Source organism: Alligator sinensis, unplaced genomic scaffold (assembly GCF_000455745.1).
Source record: "Alligator sinensis unplaced genomic scaffold, ASM45574v1 scaffold87_1, whole genome shotgun sequence".
In the NCBI taxonomy this organism is placed as follows: Eukaryota; Metazoa; Chordata; order Crocodylia; family Alligatoridae; genus Alligator; species Alligator sinensis.
The window spans coordinates 3,231,869-3,256,747 of NW_005841929.1; the positions used below are offsets into that span (position 1 = coordinate 3,231,869).

Here is a 24,879-nt window from a genome sequence, read left to right on the forward strand (position 1 = left end):
ACACACACACACACACACACACACCCCCGATAGATAAAATCTATATATACATACACACATACATACGATTTATATTTATGTATTTATAGATATATATATTTATAGTTTTATATTTAATCTCTAGTACCAAAATGTTAGATAACCAGGTGTTAAGCAGCATGAAAGCTGGAGCCAGTTTATTAATGCAAAAAGATTCAAAGGTTAAACTAAACAATTTCAGGACTGATGTTTTTATTCAGTACATTAGTCTCATTTTCTGTCTTCAGGGCTGGCAACATGCAATCCCCTCCCACCACACTGTGTTCTGTTAGATCAGCTTAATTACCACGGAAGATTATTTGAAGCATGAAGAAACAACATAGCTCTACATCTCTGTCTTTACAGCTAAAAATCCCATTAAAAGGCAGTCATGGCTGAAGGAACAGTATAGACAGGACTACATTCCAGCCATACAACTAAAAGTTGCCCAAGAATATGGTAAAGCTGTAAATTCATTGTATTAAAGATTTCAACTGACCTAAAATTTAAAGTTCAACACAGATGGGGCAAAATCATCAAGTACTACTAGAATTATTTCATTATTAATAAAGCTAACAGTATAACAACTCTCATTTGTGGAAAAAGTAACTGAGGTTCTTTAAAACTAGACAAGAGAACCTGCAACAGATACTTCAACACTCCCATAAGTCCATACCTTATGGACTTAGCTAGCCAGGTACATCGACTATTTCTGTAGAGACATGGACATTAAGGCTGTGCAAAATTTTGTTGAGTGTTTAGTTTTGAAGCTGTTTCGATTGATTTCGAGCTCGAAACAGCAAAATCGAAATGAAACAAAAAGCATCAAAACATCACGTGGTAGGAGGCAGGGGAGAGCCAGGGTTGCGCTCCGAGCAGCTCCGCAGCCCCACATAGCTCAGCCTGGCGGGTAACATGGCCTTGGCTCTCCCTGCCTCCTGCAGCCGGGCTGCACTCCAGTTGGCTCTGCCAGCCCCATGGAGCTCAGCCCAGTGGTGGGAGGCAGAGCACAGCCCCAGCTCTGGCCACCTTCCGCCACCAGGCTGAGCTCCATAGGGCTGTAGAGCTGCTCGGAGCGCAGCCTGGCGGCAGGAGGTGGGCAGAGCTGGGGTTGCGCTGTCTCCTGCTGCCGGACTGAGCTCCACAAAGTCCAGCACTGGGCACAGGCTGCACCCAGCACTGGTCCCAGGTGCCAACCTTATGTCATCTGGCGCAGATCCGGGGGCCCCACACCCCCAGGAGGAGTCCAGCACAGCCCTGCAGCCCTCTGGAGGGCTGGATCTGGCGAGCCCCTGGATCTGCATGCCAGATGACAGAAGGCTGCTGGCAAATTTTGCTTTAAAAAAAATTTGGGGTGCAGTTTGAGAAACCCCTATATCTAATCTCCTTGAAACCTGACAGGCTTCATGCCCTCAACAGGGGCTACCATCCCTGCAATTTGCGTCTGAATCAGGCAAGCAATGACAACGTTTTAGGCATCTTCATGACTCTCCATTATACCCTATGGGCGAAATGTCGAAGTAAGTCAAAACAGCAAAACAGTTTCGATGAAACAAAATGGGACGCTGCTTTGAAATGATTAAACGAAACACTGTCCCTTCATAACAGCAAAACAGATGTCGAAACAAAATGATGGTGTTTCGCACAGCCCTAATGGACATACCTGAAACTTCCGAGAACCTTTACAGGATTGTACAAATAGCAGATGGATAGATTCAGGATTTGAAAATCCAACATCTGCTCTGAATAAAGTCAAGAAGCAAATCTTTTCTCCAAGTATTGTTTTAATATCAGGCTTATACTCTGTTTAGGAAAAAGAGGAGAAATAATCTGGTTCCACTGAAAAGGAAAGAGAGCCTCTTTTTGCAGTACACAAAGATCATGATAAGAAATGTAATCTTCACTCTTGTCAAGTAATTAACATGCACAGAAGATTAAAACAATCACTCCAAGTTCTGAAGTTATACTTTAGTGAGCAATGTATGAAGATTCAAGTAAACAAATATAAAAATTTAACATTGTAAGAGTTTTAAAACCTGTATGAGCTGAACTCGTTAGTATATCCCTTGCCTCAGCCTGCCATACTACAAAATGGCCGCCTACTGTATCAAAACCGGTACCTTCCCTGGGGGAAGAGAGGCGGGAACCCTGCAATGTTAGGTTTTGACATTTAAACATGCCCAGCAACTCCATTCACTTGCCTCCAAAGAAGTGAGGTGAGAAGCACCAGATCAAGAGGATTCTTACCATCTTTTAGGGGCTGTGTAGGTGCAGACGCTGCTACAACGGTTACTGGAGCGGTAACTGCTGGCACAGGCTATGAACACAAGAAAAAATCTTTTAGCTGTCCTTTGGGTATTGTAAGATGCTTTAGGCAGATTGTGGTAAGGATCAATGTTTTTCTCAATTCCTTCAGGACAACTGCAGGCAAAAGTAACAGGTGATCTCAGTGAATCTCTTGCACAACCAATTCTATCTGGTAGCCAGTAGAACTCCTCTTTCTGTGCACAGCAAAGTTTTACTTGTTATAGGAACACCATTTACTTGAATATGGAACCTCCTTTTCAGCAGATTACAGCATCAAATTGAGATTCACCCCCTCCTCCCTCCTATTATCTATACAGCACTGGTTAGGATCTTTTGAGTTTTCCTATTCAATTTTAAGTATGCAGGGGTGTATGCAAAAAACTTAGCTTTCCTGTCCATGCACCCTCTATCCACAGTACACTTTCAGACTTGGTATTACAATTTCCTAGTGCCTTTGTAGAAAGAGTAGTTTCTTTCCTCTTCCATATAAGCTAAGGTACACATTCTGCATATACTTATCAGTTCCAGTTGCCTCAGTACCAGAGGCCCATAGGTCAATCTTTATTCCAAGTCTTCTGAATTGCTGCATCCTCAAAGCCTCTGGAACAGTTCTAGTATTTTTATTTTAAATGGGGAGTCTTTACCAACAGAGTAGAAAACTTTTCAAAAGCTTCCAAGAGCCACTGTGGACAAGCCATGCAGTATTTTATCCTGCATGCTATTTACTAGCTTCTGAATCTTCAAAGTATTTTTATTTTGAAAGCAAAGAGTGACTGCAATAAGCACCCTGAAAAACTGACCCTGTAATGACAATTTAAGCGAGCACAGATTTGATCATTTTAAGACTACTAAACACCAAACACTGAAGATACTTACACAGGCAGGAGCAGATGTTACTGGGACAGTCTCTGGACTGAGGGTTCTTCTTAGCTGAGCATCCAGGTCTTCCAGTGGCTGCTGGGACTGAAGTAAAAAAAGCAACAGTTATCAGCTGCCCAATGTCCCAACCACACAGAGTAGAGGTGGTATAAACAGACAGTACAGTTACAATACCTCCAGTACCTTTGTTTCCTAGCTTTTTTGTGGTATATCTCTACTGTATACAAGTGGCATATTAAGCTATACAGAGAAACCAGAAACAGGAAGGAGCACTTCATTGGTAATGCTATTTCTCTGAAGATTCTTAATGGACTCAGTCCAAACAGCCTCCCAAGCTTTCCAGTTTTAGTCCTTAAGGACAGTGCAGTGGTGTAAGTAGGGTGAGGTGACAGGGGCAACCACCTTGGGCACCAATTTAAGGTTCAGATGAATCTGAATGTGGTGTGGGGGCGAGGGTGGCAACACAGAAAAGACTGCTTTTGCCACAGCCACGCAATTGTGATCACAGTGGCAGCAGCAACCAGAAATTGATGCTGCCTGTGCCTGCTGCTTTCTTAGGCTGATGTGGCACTGGCAGTAGTTTATAGACTGGACAGCGCACCCACTTTAGCAAAGGCTCTTCATTGGAGTCAACTGCAGAATCACAGAAACAAGCAAGTAAAAAGGTGCTAGAAGGGTAGCAAAACCATTTCAGAAGTAGGTTCCTCTTCAAATTGATGCAAAAAAAGGTGAAGAATTCATTTCAAAAGTTTCCACAAAGAAGCAGTTACAAATCTATCCATTTCAGTCTTTCTAAAGGTACCATCTGGTCAGGAGTGCAAGCAGCTCAAAGTAAATCCTTCAAGAAAGAGGAACATCTATAAATGAAAACAGCAATAAACATTAAGCCAAAGCAAACCATGTAGATGAAAAAGGATTTTGCTTGAAAGAGGGAGATGCCTCCCCAAGAAGGAGTCTTGAAACTTCAAACTACTCAAGGTGGAGCCTTCTAAAATGTGGTCAGCTTAAGGAGGACACACTAAAAGAAAGATTCCAAGGGCAAGAAGAGGGCTCAGCTCATTTGTAAACGTATGACAAAAATCAAGAGATTCCCTTCCTAGAATCTCCAGGATGGGCACAAAGACTGTGGGGGAAAAATTGATGCTGTGAGACTTTTACCTTCATGGAATCTCTTAAAAGGTATCATCTGCAAGTCACAGCACCACTATTCTTTTCCACTCTCATATAAACTAGATCATTAAGTCCTGAAACGTATGCTCTTAGCCAAGGTCACTGCTACAAGAGAAAATGACCTTTATAAGAAACCAGAGTGCATAGGTACTCAGTGGCTCAAAGGGCATCTTCATCAGCTTTGTCAGTATCATATTAATCTCACATAAAAATCAGGGAAATCAAAAAAGACCCTGATTCCTTACAAACCTGATGACAAAACACTGTGGAGATTTACTTATCTTTGACTTCACTCATGACCAACAAACAGCTTAGGGGGTTGTTGCAAATTATATTTGATGTGTTAACCACACTTAAAATACTAGTCCAAGCATTCAAGTAGAATGACACATGCTGCTGAGTGCTCTTGAATCATAGTAAAATTATGTTGAAGGAGGAGTATCAAGATGTGGACAAATTGGAGAGGGTCCAGCAGAGGGCAACAAAAATGGTGAGAGGACTGGGGGACATTACTTATGAGGAGAGGCTGAGGGGACTGGGCTTATTTAATCTAGAGAAAAGGAGACAGAGGGGATTTAATAGCAGCCTTCAGCTACCTGAAGTGGGGTTCAAAAGAGGATGAAGCTAGACTGCTCTCAGTGGTGGCAGAGCAATGGTTTCAAGCTGCAGCAAAGGAAGTTTAAGTTACATATTAGGAAGAATTTTCTCACTAGGAGGGTAGTAAAGCACTGGAACAGGTTACCCAGAGAGGTGGTGGAATCTCCATCCTTGGAGGTTTTTAAGACCCGGCTAGACAAAGCCTTAGATGGGATGATCCAGATGGGGATGGTCCTGCCTTGAGCAGGAGGTTGGACTAGATGACCTCCTGAGGTCCCTTCCAACCCCCATTTTCTATGATTCTATAATGCAAGACTGCTCCACTGCAATAATACAAATATTGCAGTCCTGAGCCTAGGACCCATAATACTGAGTCTCTGCCTCAGAATTGCACAGAAGTTTCCAACTGGCTCAAGTGGGTCCCTGCACCTAGACAAGAATGCAGGGGAGTAGGGAGGGGCTACAGGGAATTCTCTCTCAAAACTGATTTTTCAGGTCTTAGCTCTGGGACTGCACTGGAGTCTTGAACTGGCTCCTGTACCATCCCAGGGCTGAGACCCAAAAATCATCTGAGTTTCAGGTCTCAGCCCTGGGACTGCATGGGAGCCAACTCAACACTCCAGAGCAGTACTAAGATCTGTATTTCTATATTTAGATTGTAGCAAACATTAACATACAACTGCTCAGCAAGCTTTAAGTCGTACTAAATACTTAATACAAATCTAATATACAACTGTTACATGTAACTAAGCGTAACATGCAACAGAAGACTACTTAGTACAATGGTATAGCATAAGGCCTTAAGTAACGCCTTCTCTGAAATACTGTGTACAGGTATAGTTATCCAAGTTCAAGAAAAAAGTTAACTGAAAGAGTACAGAGAAAGATTACTTGAAATGCCAGGGGAATGGAGAGCCTCTTATGACTAGAAGAGGTTGGCTTGTTTAGCCTAGCAAAGCAAAAGCTGAGAGGGAAGGGCTGCTCTCTCTAGCTGCACTGTTGTACACATCACAGAGGGAGGAAGCTAAAAAAAAAAGTAAAATATATTATTTATATATAGAAAGATCAGGAATTAGAAGGTTCCTAACCAAAAGTGGATTTCCACACACACAAACACACACACACACCTGTCCCCCAACCAGGAAGAGAGGGGCAAGCAACTAGTTTTAAGGCTGAGTTTGATAAATGTATTAACATGCTCTGTAAAGTGGTAACTAACCATAGAAGGGGCTGGTACCTGAACCAGGAGTTTCATCTGAATCTTAAATTATAGCCTTCTGGTTTTAGTAAAACAGATTAAGATACAACCCTGTTTGTACAAGGCAAGAGGAGATCTCTTTGCTCCCCATCAAAAAAAACACCTTTCATTTATTATTAGACATTCTAGTAAATGTCTTTTGAAAGGCCAGAGGACTCAACCAATAAGATGGCTACACTTTGCTATCCTAGCTATACCCAGGAGTAGGAAAGTATCTACTATTAAGGTTGAAAAAAACCCAACCCTGTAGTTTAATTGCTACTTTTCCCTATGACCACTCATTCTGTGGAATTTAATGGCTTCAGTTAGAAATAATCTTTCACACCACACTGATGTAACTAGCATAATCTTTGCTGCTAATGAGCCATAAGCTCCTCTGCCGACTTGAAAAAAGGGACGACAAGGAGTCAAAGGCCCACTGAGTGCAACTTTCCCCAGCAGAAGTCTGACACTTTCAGTTCTTATGCATGTCTAATTGGGTGGGGGAGAGTGTGTACTGCAGTACCAAGCACCAGATCCTAGTTCTGCTAGAAGTAATACCCACTAAAGCTATGCAGACAGATTTCCAATTTTCATTTCTCTGCCCCTCCCACTAGTGAGAAAAAACTCAATGTTAATATTAGGGCTTTAAAAGTTACAGCTAAAATGGCTATAACATGATTTTTTTGCATCTTTTTAAAAGGAGTCTATAGTTTCATGTCTAACAAATATGGCGGAAAGGATTTTTAGATAAGAACTCCAGAACAACTCACCTTTTGGACAAAAAACATGCATGAAAATTTTCATCTCCAAAAAAGGTTAATACTTTTAGAAAAGTTTTAATAATAAATGGAAAAAGTTTATCTATAAAAGGGTCATTTTGCAGGTCTGGGAGGCATTAACAGATGCCTACTTGCATCCATATTTCCTTGACAAGTTTAAATCTCAAAATTGGGTTACATTTGCAGGCAAAGTACACTTGAACAGCAGCTTCAAGAGAGAAATAGAGCTTGCATTTCTTCACAAAATAATTGTCTGACACTAAAGCTGTTGCTTATTACAGCCATGTGCAAACACTCCGTTTCTCCTGGGAGAGTTCCTGCTCTCCCAAGAACAGCCACAAGCGTGCAGATGTTCAGGATTTCTCCCCCAGAGCAAAAATGGCCACTCCAAAGAGAAAAATAACCCAGGAACAACCAGGGTCAAGTCACTCCCAGGAGAAAATGTATGTATGTGTTTCCTTCTGAGAGAGGCCACAGCAGTTTTCCAGTATCCCAGAGTGCTTTTCTCCCTGGGGTTGGGGCACAGGAGCCAGTGTCGCTCACCAGACACTGATGCTTCAGCTCAGCAGGGAGCAACACACCCTCTTGACAATCCCATATCGTGCTGCAGAGAAACACAGGTTGACCCTGAGCAGTCTGGGTCAGGCAATCGGGGCTTCTGTATGCACTGCTGCCCTCTGTTTCTAGATGGACTGAAGGAATCTGCAGAGCCCACCAAAATGTGTGCACAGGGGCTCCCTGGCTGTACAGCATCAGCACTGCAAGCTCTCTGCTCTTCAGGGGCTCAGCATTCTAATGTCTGTTCACGCATCTCCAGGTAAGGAACAAAAAGAGCCAGGGGAAATTCTTCTAGATCATTTGAACGTGTGTACACAGCACAAGCCTCCATCTTCATAGCTTCATATCTAGAAAATATTCTATTTTATTGCCAGTCTTTACTGCTTGCAAATGTACTCAAGAGTTGCACAACCCATTTTATGAAGTGTCCTTTAACTTTAACAAGAGAGGTGGCAACAGTCAGCAAGGTGTGCATCTTTAAGGCAGTAAGCCAAACTCAAGTTAACAAGACAAAAAAGAATTTCTCAGCTATCCATGTGGCAAATGTTCACCCAATGCATATCTCAAGTCTGCTTGAACAACAGCCCTTAAAATCAGCACCTGATGTTTTAAAGAGCTATGCTAAAAACTGGTACAAAACTAACACTGCAATCTCTGGCAATACTTATGAAAACCCATGGAGCTTTCTGAAAATGTGAAGCTAGGTAGTGATTTTGCATTTGCAGCATAAAGTTTTGTATTGCAATATCTAGTCTTCTCTCCCGAGTTATAGTTTTGCTACTAGATCCTACTATATCAGCTAGGATGACCACCTTAGCAGCATTATGTTTAAATGCCTCCTTTCATTTACTTACAATTCATTCACTAAGTGCATTTTATTTGGCAAAAGAGTTTGTATCCCTGGAAAACAAACCAACAAAGAAAACCAAAAACTGTTTTTTGCTTTAGCTAGCTTCACTGACTTTGACTTATGGCCATTTCTGAAGTTGTCGCCTGGATTCAAAAAGATTTCGAACTTACATGATAGAAAGCACAATTGAAAGCGTCTTACAGAAATATATTCTATTTTGATTTGCTGGGCTCTACAGAAGTTTTAACTGGCAACAGAAACTCAGAAAGGCAATGCTTAATGTACTTCCAAATATACCGTTGTGAAGACATATACTTCAAAACCTAGCTATGTGACAAACTAGCATCTATGCTAAAGCTCTCCAAAAAAAAATCCTGGTGTAAACTTCTGTGGACACACTGGTCTCTAATTTAAGAGACCTCTCAAAACAAAAAATGGCAAAAATTAAGCTTGATTCACTGGTCCTACAGGTCAAATTAAAGTCTATTATCCCAAAGGTGAGCCTTTCCAACCTTCTGGTCCATGCTGCAATTATACAAAGGGGTTATACAGTTGAAAGAGGAGAAAGTGAAGGCCAAGACCATGCAATGAAGTGTTTAATTGGAACATGCTCTTTGAAAGAGAGAAGGTCTGCCAAGTTATATAGCACCTGAGTTAGTGAAGGTCCTGGAAAGGGTGGCAGCGGCTCACTGGATGGAGTGCCAGCTGGAAGTTCAGGACCTACTGGTAGCACCTATGGATAATGAACAGGAAATGCGAGTCCATCAGACATGGAAACAGAAGAATCAGACAGTATGTTACAATAAGTCATATCACCCTGAAAAAGTTCCCCTCTGGAGACTTCCTAGGAAGAAAGCAAGGATTTTAAGGTAACGTTTGCTGCAACTAGGATACTTACTGGCTTTTTTACTTTAAGGTGCCACAGGGAAACAAACAGCCTATCACAATTCAATTTAAATCAGTTACTTGAGTTATGAACCAGAACCTTAACATCTTTAAGGAAGGTTCATGAGAAGTGCTACTATAATAATTCCCAATAGAAAGGCAGATGACCTTTAAGCAAAGCCACCCAGAAAGGGATCAAACTGTACCCAGTTTCCTTGTGACACCTCTATATCCAGATTCTACTGCTGTTTAATAGTGGCAGAATACATGCAATGTAGCATACTGCTCCAAGCAATTCTTACAGGAAGAAAACAGGCACTTCTAATGCATGAGGAAGTTTTCACCCATACAGATACATTATTTGTTACCTCCCTGCATCACTTTTTTTAACCCATTACCTTCATGAACTTGCAGTCACTGATAGCCCAGGCAGATGACTGGGACATGCAAGTTGGTAAGGGGAAATCTAGCCAGGTTATATGGAAAGGGTTAGAGAGATTGAGAAATGGTAGAATGAGGCACCTAAGCCTCATAGCAGAGTCCAGCAGCACATTCCAGTCAGTTCTTAAGCCCTCCCACTTCAGTAACAACTGAAATAACTGAATTGCCTTGTATGGATTTTTAACTCTTTTCCCATCTTATGTCCAAACCTCAAGGGCACAACTGGCAGACTTCAGAATGCAGGTACAATAGCTTTGTGACACTGGCTACTAGCCTTCTCTGTTGCAGGCCAGCAAACAAAAAACATGGGGAGTCCCTTGTTGCATCAGTTTTTTCTTCAGTTCATCTACCAGAAGTCTATAAGGCAGAATGTCATTCATACAAATAAGCAAACCCCAAATTCTCTTACAGTTCAAACTGAGAGATAAGGCATTAAAAGCCCCTGAAATGTACATATTGATCATGTTAGATACTAATGCCTTAAACTACACTGAGTGCTTTGAAGGCACACTCCTGTTGCTCTCCCCAAACTTCAAACAGGAATGTGAAGATTAACTTCAAACACAGTAAACAGTTCTAGGCAAGCTTCATTAACCTAAAATTAAACTTAAAAATAAGTAAACAATTTACAGGAAAATAAATTTACAAAGAAGTTTTCCACAACAGAACATTACATATCATTCAGATGCAAATAAATTTAAACACAAACATTTGAAATTATAGCTACGGATCACAGCCACATCATCTCATTACCAGTTCTCATCTTCTGTTACTTTATTTTCAGATATTTGGCTCTTTCAACTTAGTCTGATTTTTCTGCATTTATATTCCTCTCCTCAAACACCTGCATGTGCAACATTCTTGTAAAGCTTTTTAATCTTTGTTTCACAGCAGGTATTTCTTGTTTTAATGCCACCTAGTACCATGAAGACCTGGTCCCAGTTGCCACCATAAGACAAATGAAGTGAGTACAGGTACTTATGGTTATTTAACATCAGTCATCTACCAGCTTAGCAAAGCTTCTGCTTACATTTTAAGACTCATCCGTAATCGCAGCCTTAACTGGAGATAGATACCCGTCATGGTCCAAAGTTCCACAAAAACCTTGGAAGCCAAACAACTACAGCAACAACCTGTTGCCATTCAACCTATTCATGAACAGTCTCTCAAGTTACTATATCCATCTTCCACCTCTGCGTGTTTAATTTTTTCTCCAAGGCTGATTTACTTCCCTGTTACCAGGCTCCAAGATGGAGCTTGGAAGATCAGTAAAAACACCAGAGCTACCCGAGACAGAAGTCCTTGGAAACACCCATACATTATATTAAATCCTCAAGGATGCAAATCTAAGACAGGTAGCAGGAATACAAAACCTGAATGAAAAAAATTATAAGAGGAAACAAAAAGACTGCAAGATCAACTGAGGTCAGGGAAACCTGCAGATCTCAGGAACTCTTGACACTGGCAGATGGAAATGAAGTAGTGGAAATCTTTAAGGCAGTCTACTTGTGTCTAGAAGTCCAGCTGCTTGTCCTGATCCTACTAAATGTTTGTTTAATGCTGGTGCCTTCTCATTATATCATAAAATGGAATTCATTTCATGGCCTGTATTAAGTTCCTTGGCTCCTTCTCTAGTCTTGTGTTTGCTTAAGACCAAGATTAAAAAAAAAAAAAAAAAGTGCCATCACCATATGGAGAGATGCCACATTTCCCACCTGTACCTGAGGGGAAAAAAGCTGTCCTGGACTCTTCCTGGTAAGGTGCAAGTACAAATATTCTGCCCCCTACCTCCTCCACAGAAGGATGTTGCAGACTGTCAAGTCTTCTCTAAACAAAGGGGTCTCAAAATTTGGTTATTCAGATCTACACATGTGGACGACAGAAAAACTGACCTCAAAACACAAATGATGTTAGGATCTTGGAGGATACAATGTCACACCTGAAGACTAGGTTTATAACAGATGGCAGGGCTCAACTATGGAGAAGCTTCAGTCTCCCTATACATTATGCCTGACTACCAAAATAGAGAATGGAATAAGACTGCTACTTTAAAGATTTCCAAAGTCAAATAGATTTGAAAACACCCATCTGCTGGTTTGTTTGTTTTTTTGTTTCCTAATAAACCTGCTCATTTATTCCTCCTCCAAAACTAGCCTATTTGGTTTTGCTGAGATATAATATAGAGTTTGATATTTGCTTCCATAGGAAAAGATTTAAATGCGATATGGTAAAACAGAAGATTCTCTTTCCTTCATGCATCATAACTGAAATAAAACAAAGAAATGCACAGACTGGCAACATTTGTTTGGATTTCAGGTTTTGCTACAAAAGAAAAGTCTTCTTTGAAAGACTGTCGAGGTACACTAGAAACCGTTTACAAAACTGCTACATTGCTTACCGGTACCCTGCTAAGAGGTGGTTTTGAGGGAGGAGTCCCTGGTTTCACTGGTGCTGCTGCAATGCTGCCTTGTGCTGAAACATAGCTGACTGGGGTTCCTACTTGCCCAGGTGTGGCTACTGGTGTCATTGCCACTAAACCAGTTGGTCCAAGGGGCAAACTCGTAGGTGGTAGAGAAGTGCTGATGGATGTCATGGGCTTAGTTGGTGCAACAGCAGTGGTTGGTATGCCAGGGATGAGTGGAGTCTCCATTACTAGTGATGACTCTAGAGATACTGACGGATGAGTTGCTCCAATATTGCCATGTTCACTGAAGAGAGATCGTAGCTTTTCTTCCAGGGTCTTTATGTCATCAATACCAGGTGCTTTAGGCTGCGTGTCAACATCTGCCTCAAGACAGTGCGTATGAGGCTGATTGGGTAGTAGAGCTGGTTGAGGCTGACTGTGTATCAAAGTCTGCTGTACTGCAGGCAGGTTTGCAACTGGCTGTGGGAGGATGCCAAGTAAAGGAACTTGAGGCAATACAGGTGTTGAGACTGCACCTACTGCTTGGGGTAAAATGGGTGTTGGTACAAGTGCCGATGGGATGAGTAAAGGATGTGCCACTGCTGGCTGAGTGAAGGAACTGGACATACTTGACACTACTGCTGAGGACAATGGTGCAGAGATAGGAAGGGACAGCCCAGATGCACTGCAGAGCTGTGATTTATCTACTATTTGTGTACTCTCAGGTTGCGGTGCACTAACAACAACTGTTTCTGCCTGGCTGAGGGTACAGCTACTGCTACTCAGCTGAGAAGGCTGTGAAACCACATTCTGAACTATAGCTGGGATAGACATTTGTGGAGCTGCTGGAGCTGCAGTACTACCAATCTGTTGAACAGACAGAGATGTTGCAGGTGGAGGTACAGCACCCGGCAGACTAACAAGGGCAGCCACTCCAGAAATCTGCTGTGTTTGTGCTAAGGAAGCAGGCATGCTGACGCTAGGGATAATTTCTCCAGTCATCTGGGCAGTCTGTGAAGTGGTAGCTACTGAAAAAGAAGCAGGTGCACTAATGCTGGAAGTCACTCCAGCTATTTGCTGCCCAGACTGCGATGGTGGAGGACTAGAATCAGATACACCTGTGCTTGGTGCCACTCCAGACGTCACTTGTTCTGCAGACAATATAACAGATTGAGTTACTGGAAGAGAAATGCCAGTGGTCGAGGGGACAGATGCCGAAGGAGTCACCAATGAAGGCTGTTGGCCTCCAGCCATGCTAGTAATTGCAGGTGGAAACGGTGGTACAGTTTGGTTAAAAACTGGAGGAGCTGTGCTGGGTCCTTCAGTTATTTGACCATGTCTGATCTCAGAAAAGGCTTGTTGCAGGCTGAGTGATGATGCAGAGTGAGAGAGGTTCATCCCAGGACCATGGGATGGAGAGGCAGCAACTGAAAGAAAGAGACAAAGAGAGAATTAGTTCACCTGAATTAGTTTTCTAAAGTACGTCTCATCTCCCACTACTCAATTAAGACCACTTTTACTTATGGCTTGATAAAGATGGTTTTTGTTTGTTTTTTTAAACGAAAAGATTTAGGACTACAAAGCCAGAGTATGTATTGTAAAATCGGGATTAAGACACCCTAAGAACCCTGTGAAAGCCTAGCATATCAAAAAATTAGGAAACATCTTGGGCTTTTGTGGGGGAAGAAGGGGAGGGGGTAAAGAGAAATCATGGATATCATTGTCCAGAAATACTTATTTTTAAATGGAACAGTCAGTTCTTTATACTTCACTTTGTGGTTTTGTTTTTATTGTTTTAGGAACTGCCCACTTGAATTAAGTCTCACTAACTGAACATATGAATGAAATATTTAGGGACCAAAACGAGGGCCCAGGCTAACTTACCCACATCTGGAATTTCCTTTCCTATGGGAATACCAGTGGTGAAAAACGTCTGTTCTTTTAACCGACTCTCTGGGACAGGACTGACAATAAATCGTCTTCCAGCAGAATGGACAACTTGGGTGAAGGAGCTAGGGGGCACACCTAAACAAAAGAAGTTCAGTAATTAAACATGCACCATATCTTGTTTGCTACAACATGTCCAGCCACGAAGGCTATGCACTCTACATGTGCTTGCATCCATCAGTAGAATGAAACCATGACTGGTAGGCAATTGGAAAAGCATTATAAAACTTACCTATTCTTTGGGGCATAGAAGGCTGTTTGAATTCCCCCTCCAGTTTCTGCAAAGACAAAAAAAAAGTTAAAATTTAAGTGGTTGCACTTCACAGTAAAAGCAGGAAGTATTTAAAAGTATTTATTGTCTTGATAAAATGTATACAATAACATAAATCCAGTTACAGTAACCAGTTGGTGAAAATGTACCTAGTTAACGAGCACAATTCCTTCATTAGCATGTTTTATATCTTCCTCTCACTTTATCGTTTAGTAGGTCTCAAAGTTAACATTCATTTTTCTGATGAACTTCTCATCAGAACAGAATTCTGATAAAATTATATTCATCAAAGCATTCCAGGGAAGCATGGCAATTTCAAAGTTATGCAAAAGTTTATATAAACACTCCACATTCCAGGGGGATTTCAACACCTGCACAGATTCCTGCCAATTTGTCTACCCAGCTTCTTGGCAGTCTATTGGGTAGACTACCTTAAAAGCTTCTAGCTCACCATCTAGCAGGATGCTAGGGCTTCAGATAGCTGGGGAAGCCTTAGAAAAAAGAGTCAGAAAGGTAGAGTCAAAGTGTTTTTGTTTTCTAAATGAAGTTCTCTATTCTGTTTTATTTTTGTTTTGTTTTTTAATTTTGGAATTTCCTATAAAATGGGAATTCCAGTTTCTGGGCAACTGTACTCGCAAAAATACTGGTATCACACTCAAAGTGGAAGGCATAAAGAGTATAGCCAATTCATCCACTTACCTGGGTTCCTGGGTAGAAGCTGTCATCTTTTGCCTGTGCACTTTCCAACCCCTGGTCACCTTCTAGCTCCACACCAACATCCTCACTAAGCATTTCATCCGCTTTCTCAATGATCTCTCGCACTTGCTCTACAAATGAATCTCTCTCTGTCGCTAGGATAAATTCATTCTGTACCTGTAGATAAAGCAAGACCCGGTGACTTATAAATAAAAATAGGTAGGAGACACTAATAAATCCCATCAAAGCCATGGGTCACGAGCCATTCAAATACCTATACTTATCTTTCAATTACTCCTATATTCCTCCCCCCTCAAAAAAAACCGCACCACTTATCTAGCTAACTGGATGCTTCTGCTTTAATTGCAAATTATGCAGAAAGGGATTGTGTCTTTTTTTAGCATCCACAAGAATAGCAAGGTTTGCGCTGAGTTGGTCCTCCATTATTTGCACTGGTCTATCACTCAAAGAGGAAAGTGGCACAAAGGCCAAGCAAACAAGTATCCATGTCCCTTTTTGCTCCATAAATGCCCAAAATTTGTGGCCACAACAAAGGTGGTAGTAATTCGTGCTGCTATTTAGCAGTGGGTTCCATTTGCTTTATGGTGTGAAAGCCAGGGTAGCCCAGCTCTCCAGCTGCCCCAGGCAGGTGCTTCAGGTGTTTGAAAGGGCCCGATCCTGTGCACCCAAGGAACTCCTGAGCAGGACTGGGTGCCCTCCCAAGCTCTAAGAATGCCTGCCTGGCTTTCCCCAGTTAGAGATGTGCCCTGGGGAATCCAGAGGTAGGTGTCTAAGTGGGGAAAGCTGAACTTTCCCCACTCAGAGTCATACCCTGAGATTCCCCAAGGTACATGTCTAAGCAAGGAAAGCCCAGGTTCTCTGTTTGTGGAGATGTGTCCCAAGATTCCCCGGGCACATTTTTAAGACTGGAAAGCTAGGCAGGCCCTCCCAGGGCTTGATTCCATGCAAGGATTTCCAGGGCATGCAGGACTGGGCCCCTCAAGCTCCAAAAGAACATAACACCCACTGTCCCACAAAATCAACAGGTGGGTAATGGGCGACATGTTTCACCCAGTGAAACAGATCAGCTCTGCTAGCATCCTGGCACAGCTGATCTACTTCATTTCTAGCCCAAGTCTCATTTATCTAAAGAAGTTGGCATCACAGGTTAATTTCTTGGTGCAGTTTGTTAAACTGAAAATTGGCAGCTCAACTAGTTCCTCTTGCAGCTTCTTACATTAAGAATCAGACACATGCTCAAAAAAAAAAAAAAAAAAAGCATCTAAAATGTTTAATTACCAGTTAAAGACGCCAAGAACTAATCCCAAGGAAGGAGGTGGGAGGGAGGGAGGGAGGGAGGGAAATGGGACACTGATGGATAGAACACTCCAAAGTTCTTACTCTACCCTCATCACCATATCATCCAATCCTTATCAAGTACCATGTTAGGCAATAAGACTGTCACATGCTCATTCTCTCTACAGGGAAAACATGTGCAGTTCAGTTAAGGGTTTTGTTGGGGTTTGGGGTTTTTTGGGGGGGCGGCGAGTGTTACTTTTATAAATATCCATCTGCTGATATACAGTGAATATGGAAGATACAGACACTAGTTAAATAAATCACAAATGCATTCTATGGCTTGGTTGGGATGCCCCTTTTACAAGGTTTGCATGACTACTTTGAAGTGTTATATATACTGTTGGTGTTTTCTTGAGGTACTACCCCTATTAATGAATAACAAATACTAAAAGTATTTGTTAAAAGTTATGTCAATGCATATTTCACATGGTGAGTGAACAAAAGAGCTATGGTTCTTTAACCTATGCCAATACTAGTTTTAAACAATGAAGGCATATATATATTGTCCAAATGAGGACTCAGTAGCTGGCTGATAGTCTACTTGTGCCCAGAGTCCCATTCACAAACTCAGTTTTTAAGAAGTGGTATTTCAACTGTCTAGGCCAAGCCACTAATAACTAATAAAAAGAAGTTCTCAAACAAAAGCTGACCCAAATCCTTAGAAGAATATAACAATGTGTCAACTTTGGACTTATTCTCTACTATTGAGAATAGTCACAAGAGATGCAAATTTGCTTGTGGTATTGGTAAAACTAGTGGAACAGAAAACAGTGTAACAGAGAGAAACCAGTACCATGTCAGCAGTTCAGGAAGGCAGGTCCAAAACCGCTTCTGCATTACTAATATGGTTAACAACAAGGTTCAATTCCTCATTTACATCTGAATTATGACTTACCATAATTGATGCTATTTCCTCAGGGTTGTCACCATCCAAGTCAAATTTGAAAGTAACCATTTTCCGATTGTGTGTCTCTAGCTGGCACTCCACCACTCGATCACCTTTGTTTGAAACCTAGAAGAAAAGAAATATGCTTTCCAGCTTGAACTGCAGAAGACACTACAACCTCCCTGGTTTTTAAAAGCAAGGGGAGGCAAGATAAAAGGATCTTTACCTCCTACAGCCCTTTTATTAACTTTCTAATCTGCTATCACATGCACTGAATGCCAAAACTCATACGGAACTCTAAACCACACCAATCTGAATGACTGCCTTATTTCTATCACCTTTCTATGGAACGCTGATTTTTTAACCCTTACAGCTTATACAGAAGCAAGAAACAGAAAAAAGTCTACCCTCAACATTTTAGAGAAAAATATACTGGTAACACGATAAGCATTATGAGATCTCTCAAACTCCAGACTTAAAATTAACCCATTTCTAACCTAACTCTGAGAGCAAGGCAAACCACCATGCAAAGCAAATACTCAGGAGCAGCTTCTAGCATAACTTCCTAATTCAATATTCTATTGTATTTAATGCTCCCCTGCACACCTCTCAGTTGATCTCTAGAACAAAGACCTCTAAAGCTGAAAGAATCCTTTGTGCTATTGAGCTATATGTTGGTATACACAGGGGAAAAAAAGCTGGGTAAAAGTAATTTAAAGTAATTTGAAGTAATTCAAATAGGAAGCTGATCAGTATTTATAATTAATTAATCAGAAGGGGATAGGAATAAGCCATTCATCTTCAGCAGACTGGCTAAAACAGTTTTCAACAATTAAAATGAGTACTAACTCACATTAAGAATTCTCAATTTTGGCCTAGCAGTCTTCTCATGGCGAGAGCGGCTGCGTACAGACTTCCGATAATGCCGTTTGGTAGTCCGCCCTTCGTGTCTCCCACTAGATGCTGGAACGTTCTCATTGCCATCACTCATACCTGAAGCAACATCAGAATGGGCACTAAAAAAAATGAAAGCAAGAATTTTAATTTTCATTCATTGGTTTCATTAATATAAAACTATTTCCTCAGCATTTTGTGACCAACTAATGCCTGCCTCCCCTCACCCCAAGAGATTGGTTGCCTTCTCAGGATAATGTTGGTTAGTTGAAGAAAGAGGGGGACGGAGGGAGGGATAGGAGGGTTAAACCTTATATTATATGGTCACTTGAATAACAAGTATTTTACCACACATTATTAAGGTAATAATTCATAAAATATATCTTTTGAAGTTAATCAGTTCAAGCATACTTTCCTGGATGAGGCATCAAGCTCTGTAAGATACAACCCCTGAAGTAAATATCAGTAATAACAGGACTGAGTAGCACCCTACTGTGTGCAACTACAACAGATTAGGAGAAATCAGGTCTCTGCACAAAATGTGCATTCTCCCCAGGCCCTGCTTAAAAATAATATTTATCAGCACTGGAGAAAAGCCTTCAATGGAAAATGGAAGTTACGTCTATTTCTATTTTCCAAGCTCTTGATAATCATCTCACGTAAAGAACAGATGCTTAATAACCACCCTAGAAGATAAAAAGTCTTCTCTTACCCAATATCTAAGCATTTGAATTCAACTTAGTTATTTAAAAAAATCCACGCTTGCCTGTCCATAGAAGAAGTCAATGGAGTAGTTTGTGCAGGAGGTTGCTGTGTTGGTGGTAGAGACTCTGGAACAGAAGCCTGAGAAACCCCCTGTGAAGAGAGAAAACTTTTCAAGAAACTCAATGAGTCTTGTATCCTCACTGCTCTCACTCACATTTCATTATTTCTCCCTCAATCAATCCGTGAAGCCAAAAGCACTACCCTTCAAACAATTAAACAACCAGCATCTAGTAGGCTCAAATCTTGGCATCCAACAAAGAGCTCTACAGCAAATCTCAGTGCCTGGTGAGGTCAGCCATCCTATCTGCTACGTGACACTACAGTTTGCCATGCAGCCAGTCTTACTAGCAGAATGTGCAACAGAGAAGCCAATGCAGAACAAAGACCATTCAAATCTCTCTCCCAGCAACAGCAATGCTGCAGGGAACAGGTATAATGAGAGATTCTCAAAGGATTATCAATTGCAGTGTCTTGTACAAGACAAAAAGGATCTAAAGTACTAGCAAGAAGTGAAGTGCTAGCAGGTTTTGCCTCTGGGAGGCACACTCACTTCCCAACAGAACAACCAGTGGCAACAAGGTCCCCACACTGGCATGACATTCTGCTGTAAGAAAAAGTCATTTTTAAATTCGTTAATGCCCATCTGAAGACCAACATGGAAGGGGTTAGTTTCCCCCACATACACCCACATGCCTTGAAATGTAGAGTTTACACATTTACCCAACACAGAGATTTCATTTACCTCTAAGGCTGCCTGCTGTGAGGATGCAGCTGAGACCTGCTGTGCTAAACTCACTGTAGGTTGGGGCACTTGGACCTGTCCTCCTACACCACCCAAAGGAACTAAAACGTTTTGTTCCACGTAAGGCTGAACCACTGCCGTAAGGTAGCCTGGCTGAGCCAATGCATCAGTGGGTATGGGAGGGGACAGTACTGCAGAAGGGATGCAAACAGAGGCCACAGCAGAGGAGGGAGCAACATTTGAGTCTCCTGGGTATTGCGGCAGCAACCGAGATGGGAAGCCCTGCGACAGAAATGAAGGAGCCAAGTTAGTGCATTTCAAGACAAAATTAAGAAACCAGCAAGAAAAACTGAGAAAAGGGAAAAAACATAGCAAGTAAAGCAGCAGATGCACCTTCCAAACTAATGCCCTTCACTGTTCAAGCTTTTCAGAGACCACCTTACAAGCCCACCTCCAGAGATACCATGCAGTATGAACCAGAAGATTTTTTCCAAGGCTCTCGGAGTTCCCAGGGGAAAGTATCCTCACCTTCTCTCATAGTTATCTATGAAATCTTGAAATGGAAAATCTGAAGAAATTGCAGGCTGAATGCCCACTGTTACACAACTGATGCTATTAATATTCAGTAACTTATAGTTAATGTCCCTACTACCCATCTGTCATCAACTGAACTTATTTGAGTATTAGGAACGCTTCTACATACAAGCAAGCAGTACTTATTACCACCATGTGCTCTGGAATTGTGCGCATTTCACTGTGCATGCATTACATTAAAAACAGCGAAGCTCACACTTCGAACATTCCTCTGCTATGCAGTCTACCACTTTCACACTGAGTACAAAAATAAAATTATTCGACTAAACCAGAAGCTGTCAAAGTGCTTTCCACTATCCCTCCACTTCATGGCTTGCATCTGCCACTTCAGCTAATTTTAGGATCAACAGACTGGCTAATTACTGGTGTAATCACACAGTTTTTTCCAAGACACTGCACCATGTTGAGATCACTGGCACAGACACTACCGTTTTCTTACTCTAATTGACAGCAGTATCTTGGAGCATCTACTTTTTTTTCCTGACACTTTAAAAATTCCATTGCCAAAAAATATAATAATTAAAAAGAACAATAATTGGCCATTCAACAAAGCTTTTGTGAAACTACAGCCTTCTCATGCTATCTGTAATGACAGAATTCTTGTTTAGTGCAAGTGTGACTTGTTGACTCATACCAAATTCAGATATCCACTAATATTTGCAGCGCCCACTCAGACTTAGTGCTCTAGAGGAACTTGCAAGACATGGAAAAGGGCGCTCTCTGGCTTGCGATAATACCTGGTACAAAGCATCTCCAGCTGGAAGTGAAGCTTCAGCAGCTTGTCCAAGGCTGGCCTGCAATCCCACGGACTGAACAGCTGGCTGCAGGAGCTGTGGGAGAACCTGGCTGGGCAGCTGGGCCACAGGCTGCAGAAGCGTAGGAAGCTGGCTAGGGACAACAGTTGATCCTACAGGGATAGCAGCTGCTGCAGCAGATGTGGCTAGAGTGAGTAGTGGCTGATTAATGGCAGCTGGCATAGACATGGGCAGAGACTGGAAACCTGGCTGAGCCACTGACACATGAGGTGCTGCCATGGGCAGCTGAGACGCTGAGAACTGGGGGAGCAGGGAAGTTGGCAAGGGTTGTCCCACAGGGATATAATGAGAACCAACAGGGATGTTTGGGGCAACTGATGGTTGAGGGAGAGAAGATGCTGCAACAGGTAACTGAGGCTCGCCTTGGATGATCGGTACTGGTTGGGAAACAGGAAGCTGGGGAGGTAAAGAAAAATAGACTTTTTAGGAAGCAGGGCTGCAGAAAGCAGAATTGTTATGCATTAGTTAAAGAAAGAATTAGTTACCACAAGTTTTCAGGAGTGGGGTGGAGGGTGCACTTGGCAGAGTGGCTGGAAAATAGATTACAGTCCCAAAGTTCTCATTTTGAAACACTTTCCCTGAAGGTCTTCAAGTGAGTTTTTCCAACAAATGCACATTCCGTAATGGACCAGCAAGGTCTCACCACTGCTACGGTATCTGCTTGTATATAAACAGATTCTGATCTCCTCAATTTCTCCCTGAAGCCAATCTTTTTTTCTTATGGAAAAGTACCCTCCCACCCCCAACAAAAAGCATTGAAATCAGCCTCCTCTGAATATAAGCATGAAGCAATGAGGAATAAAAAGTCACTGTGCCAGCATTCAAAGAATGGCATAAATCATAAATGGAAGCAAACCAACATAACTGGAAAAAGCATTTAGGTGATGAATAGGCAACAAAAGGAGTTTAAAAAAATTATTAAGGTTCACACATTCAAGATAGAGATGTAAGCCAGTTTGCAGTAAAACCATTCAGAAAGAGAAGCATCTTAGGCAAGGAGGAAGGAAAGGCTGGCTAGGCAAGAAGATAGGTCTGAAAGAGAAGGTACATGTGGCTCATCACCTAAAGAGCTGATGTTTCTGATATTTGTATAAATATTATTGTCCTAGAAGTGCAATTCATCTAGGGCTTCAAAATAATGGTAAACAAAACTTCTCAAAATGGAGATAATACAGTATACGTTAATCTTTGAACTCGTACCTTAGTCACATTTCAGACACTATGACAGATTTGCATAAGCAAGGTCTCCTTTCAAGTGCTACAGCTCCTCAGCCTATATTGTTGAACTCCTGCTACATGTTCCAAAGAACATTTTTTTCTAGCTACACACATGCAGCATTTCCTGACAAATTGGTAAGCAAGATATACATGTCACCTCCTGCAACTCTGAATCATTACAGAAGGAAGATGGAACATAAGAGGGACAGCCATGAAGTCCATCAGAAGAGAGTATTCCTCGCATCAGAAAGACCAAGCTTGTTTACCTGTGACCCAACTGGTGCCTGAGGCATTGGCATGATCTGTGGAGCCTGGGTTTGAGTAACAGACTGTGTTGGGGCACCTCCACTGGAACCTGGTGGCTGCTGCAACTGAAACTGTCCCGTTTGCTGGGGAGCAGGTAGCTGCTGTGCACTCTGTGGCAGAGAGGAGGGGATAAGAACATTTTTTTTCTGTAGAGAAAGCTTCTCAAGTTTCCCCACTTTCAAAAAACACCCCAAGATGAGTCAGCTCCTCCTTGCCCCCCATCTCCCCCCACCCAGGCAACTAAGCTCTCAAAAATTTAATTGCAGTCTGTTCAGGAGAACCATTTTTAATAATCAGTACTAACCTAACACCAACACTGATCCCTAGTCCAAGGTTGTCACAGCAAAAATTAATGCATGTACACAGATTTTCAGTGCAAAAGTAATAAACGATACTGTGCAGTATATAAAGACAGATACAGTGCTACCCAGAAGAGAGCACACTAAGGTGTCAAGAGAACAACTGACAATTTGAGTGGAATCTTTTCTGTGAACCCAAGCAAAAAACAATGTACATACAGATATTAATTTGTAGGATTCAAGTCTGGCTGTTTAACATTAAAAGCTGTGATAGCTATAGTGTAACTTTAAAGAAAGTCAAGAAATTAAAAAAAAAAATAATGACTGAAGTCTGTTTTTATCTGACATCAAGTGGAACCTTGAAATTGGAAAAGAGTTAGATTTTACACATATAGGAACTGGAATACCAAAATGGTGAAAAGGATAGAGTTACCATAAGGTTGGTGCTTCCAATTCATGTCTGCACCAACTTACATTCTTTAATTATTATAAATCAGGTTACTTATACTAGGTTAGTCTGAATTCCCTTTCCAAAAGATAAAAGGGAAAGATTATATGCCTTTCCTACAAGGCATACAAAGACAGTACTCACAAAACACTTCTGATAGTTGTACCAAAGCTCAAGATGACTAGTATCTTTCAATAGTAAGAAAAAATCAAGCCCAAGACAAGAGATCCAAGTCTTCAAACATTGCCTACAAAGTGTACATGCTTAGAAATTCTCATTAAGATTGCCTCACATCTTCCACATGTACCATTACAAAATGCGTACTTCAAAATTCCAGCTTCTAAAACAAGCTCATATTAGAAGTAAATATGGTAACTTCAAGGAGTCTGTGGAGTAGAGATGTCCCCTTTTGCCTATTTAAAACAAAAACGGAGCCCCCTTGGAGCTGCAAAAGTAGAGTTTATCCAAAACAGGTCTTCACTGATGTATTTTAGTCGAGATGAAGGCAGTACAAGTCACTAAACCATACAGAAGTTGCACCATTGACTGGGGCCAGACCAACTGGTACATACCATCTAAACTCAAGAACCCCTTCCCCTTGCCCAATTTGAAACTACAGAGATGTCTCCCTGCCTGTCAAGTCAACAGAAAGCAACACTGAAAATATTTAGGACTACCAAAAACAGCCAGCCAGCAAGTTTTAAAAATTAAATGTGTATTCAGTTCTGGAACCATTTTTCTTACCTGCTGAGTGAGCGGGGTAGGCTGGGATGGCACACCACCTGATACAGTACTGGAAGCTGCCTGGCCTTGCACCTGCATCTAGAGGAATCAAATGGAAAGAAGTAGAATCAGACTCTGCAATTTGTAACTTCTGCAACAAGCAACCAAAATTCCCTTTTAGCCAAGATGGCCTGACTGGAACAGGTTCCTACACAGTTTTCATGACTGTATTCTATAATTTGATTCTATTATAGCAACTTCTAATCCAGAACAAAGCACTAGCGAGTGCTAGTAAATGGCAAATGGCAAATGGAAGTAGCGAGTTCCATTTGTCAAGTATTCCAGAACAAAAACACCCCAGAATGCCTTTACAACCCAAATCTTGCCCATTAGGTAAATCAGCCTACCAACTTCATTCTTCAGAAGCGTCTCTTTAGGATCTGGTACAGGATCAAGACCAGGAAACAAAACACAAACTTTATTTTTCACATGCCCTCCTTCCCCAAATGGGCGCACACACAGGTGGCAAGGGGCAGAGAGAAGGCAAGGAAAAGGAAATAAATCTATATCTTTGAGCACCATCCAAAGATATACAGAATTCCAGATCATTATTAAATTCTACTCCGTGTGCACGTGCATGTTATGGGCTCACCGATAGGCATGCCAAAAATACAAGCTAGATCATTTCTAGGCTCTCAGGAGAGCTCAGAAACCATCAAAAGGATCAGCTACTGGAGAGAGACAGAAAGCCCCAGTCCACAGAGTCCAAGCTAAAAACAGACAATTTT

General features: G+C 41.6%; 1 protein-coding gene across 1 annotated transcript in view; it reads right to left on the minus strand.

The window, feature by feature from the left end:
- WNK1 (WNK lysine deficient protein kinase 1) overlaps positions 1–24,879 on the minus strand; it is a 147,848-nt gene that overhangs the window by 19,010 nt on the left and 103,959 nt on the right. Inside the window, exons 12-26 of the mRNA XM_025198808.1 lie at positions 24,113–24,190; positions 22,582–22,731; positions 21,020–21,493; positions 19,689–19,970; positions 19,497–19,550; positions 18,948–19,036; positions 18,141–18,303; positions 17,297–17,413; positions 15,046–15,219; positions 14,308–14,353; positions 14,013–14,153; positions 12,123–13,555; positions 9,048–9,131; positions 3,202–3,288; positions 2,266–2,335 (exon numbers count right to left, since the gene is read on the minus strand). Of these exons, the coding sequence (XP_025054593.1) occupies positions 2,266–2,335; positions 3,202–3,288; positions 9,048–9,131; positions 12,123–13,555; positions 14,013–14,153; positions 14,308–14,353; positions 15,046–15,219; positions 17,297–17,413; positions 18,141–18,303; positions 18,948–19,036; positions 19,497–19,550; positions 19,689–19,970; positions 21,020–21,493; positions 22,582–22,731; positions 24,113–24,190 (3,442 nt within the window). The remainder of the gene's footprint in view (positions 1–2,265; positions 2,336–3,201; positions 3,289–9,047; positions 9,132–12,122; positions 13,556–14,012; positions 14,154–14,307; positions 14,354–15,045; positions 15,220–17,296; positions 17,414–18,140; positions 18,304–18,947; positions 19,037–19,496; positions 19,551–19,688; positions 19,971–21,019; positions 21,494–22,581; positions 22,732–24,112; positions 24,191–24,879) is intronic.